At 41.4% G+C, this 1,998-nt stretch overlaps 1 protein-coding gene across 1 annotated transcript in view; it reads right to left on the bottom strand.

Moving 5' to 3' along the window:
- Nucleotides 1–1,611, bottom strand: part of LOC125505231 (putative inorganic phosphate cotransporter) — a gene marked incomplete at its 3' end in the record, with an annotated part of 6,022 nt that extends 4,411 nt beyond the window's left edge. The window contains 1 exon segment of the mRNA XM_048668699.1: nt 920–1,611. Within this exon segment, the coding sequence (XP_048524656.1) occupies nt 920–1,019 (100 nt within the window).
- Between the last annotated feature and the right edge of the window lie 387 nt (nt 1,612–1,998).

The following is a 1,998-nucleotide window of genomic DNA, read 5'->3' as shown; positions in this document are numbered from 1 at the left end:
TTCACTTTCTAAAAAGGCCATTTATTTCTCTCTAGAATGATGTACAAATGAGCGTTCTTGCTCATTTTGCTTCCGAGAAATGAGCAAAAACGGGAGGGAAAACATAAAATGTTGGCAAAATCCCGCACCTAAGTGTCTGATATTAAATTTTTTTCTACATGCCCCTCCCCCCCTAAATTTAAAGCTGAATCTCTGGATCAGGCGTTTTTGCTTTATAAAGCCGTATAAATTGATACATTTAGGACGTAGAACTGAAATTGGCGGTTTTCCACTAATACTGCGAAAAACACCCTAAACTTAAGAAAACCTTAGCTTTTTTCTGAACGTCCGACAGAGTTCACGAGTTATCAGTTTAGGAGCGTGATTTCGGAGTCATCGAGAAATGGGCGGCTTTCGTCGGGTCAAAAACCGATCGAGTTAGAAAAGTACATGGGAAAACTCAAAAAATAATTGCCAACATTTCTGTACGGGAATTTCCCTGAATTATCCAAAGACCCCTCGTGCTCTGCTACTTGACTGTTTTTCAGGTACAAATTATTTCGAGATTCGTCTTTAAGCCGTCTTAAGTCGTAAGCCGGCAGGCTGTTCGAGCACATGTTTGTGCCACGTGCTTTCTTAGTACGTACTCAAGTTGCCACATGTACGGTCCGATTCAGGTGAAAATTGGGCCCCAACCTTGATAATGAAGGTACCACTTCCAAAGTGGGTACCTGTAAAGCTGGCAAGCTGATAATCGAGATTGGTTTGAAAAAATCTAGGCTAATCGCTGGAGGAAACAAATATGTGCAAATGTGTGGCAACTGTGGAGGCCACAGGCTTAAAATATCGAATGAGGGAGATAAGGGGAAACGGCGACGATAAAGCCAGGAAAGTGTGGATTTTGGAAAAGTGGCCTACAATATGGGTCTTCAATACGTACCTTTTTGCTTTCTCTGCTGCAGCGAATCATGTTCGAAAACAGTGGTGTATTGGGTGTTTTGATAACCGTTGTTACCGTTAGTGACCGTCGACCCGTTCATTTTCGTAAAATAATCTCTTCAAAGTCCTTAAAATAATCACGTCTTTTCTTCTCGTTGCACTTAAACTTAGTATCACCGGAACAGCAATTAAATAATAAAACAGGAACGATTGCTTGCCGTACTTAAATAAATTAGTTATGGAACTTGGAGGGTTTGGAGTATCGACAAGGCAGAACGCGAATCAAACCTTTCGCCGTTTTCGTTTGCGACAGAGCACTTGGTTATGCGAATAATTCGGTATGAATTTTAAGCGAACATCCATGCTCGACCATCGGTATGTTTAATTTGTTGCTAGTTTGTTAAGCTCGCGACGGTACACTAAGCAAGATGTTTTATTTAAACAAACGCGTGCTGTTCAAACGTTCGTTCGGTCGCACGAGCAACGATTCTACTTGCTGGCTCAGTACTACTTGACTGTAATCCTGCTCTAACCCGACATTTATATTTATATAAACGCTGAGATAAACGAGCGCAAACGACAAATTATTATGCAGTATATTATTAGACACCAATTTCACTACATCCGACGCGAACTACGTACAGGCTACGACATCTGCCACGCTTTTTGGCGCCAATATGAACACTCGCGAGGTATCTACCGTACGAAGACGAATTTTTAAATGTTACTGGGAACAGCGGGTACCCGGCTCAGTACAAAGTACTTTTTCGGTATCGGTTGCCATCAATCAACTCCCCCTTTGTGTCTTTTCGCTCAGGTAGTGACCGCCCAGCTTAACAACACTCAATGGCATTCCAACGATCCACAAGAATTCACAATACATGTATGTGCTTGACTTGGTGTTAATAAATAACACCCATGCTGTTAACAGTTTCGGGGAGTAAGACACTTTAATGGATCTAATTTAATTAGCGGCAGTATCTTAAAAATCAGCCCAGTATCAGGTTGTTTGTTTACCAGCGAGTTCTTAAATCGGTTTGAATGCTTCAATTTGACTAGAAGATCTGCAATTAGACCCAA

Source organism: Dendroctonus ponderosae, unplaced genomic scaffold (genome assembly GCF_020466585.1).
Source record: "Dendroctonus ponderosae isolate FM_Combo_2020 unplaced genomic scaffold, Dpon_F_20191213v2 Dpon_F_20191213_7, whole genome shotgun sequence".
NCBI lineage: Eukaryota > Metazoa > Arthropoda > Insecta > Coleoptera > Curculionidae > Dendroctonus > Dendroctonus ponderosae.
The sequence above is the reverse complement of the archived record's forward strand: the minus strand, read 5'-3'. Positions and strand labels throughout refer to the sequence as shown.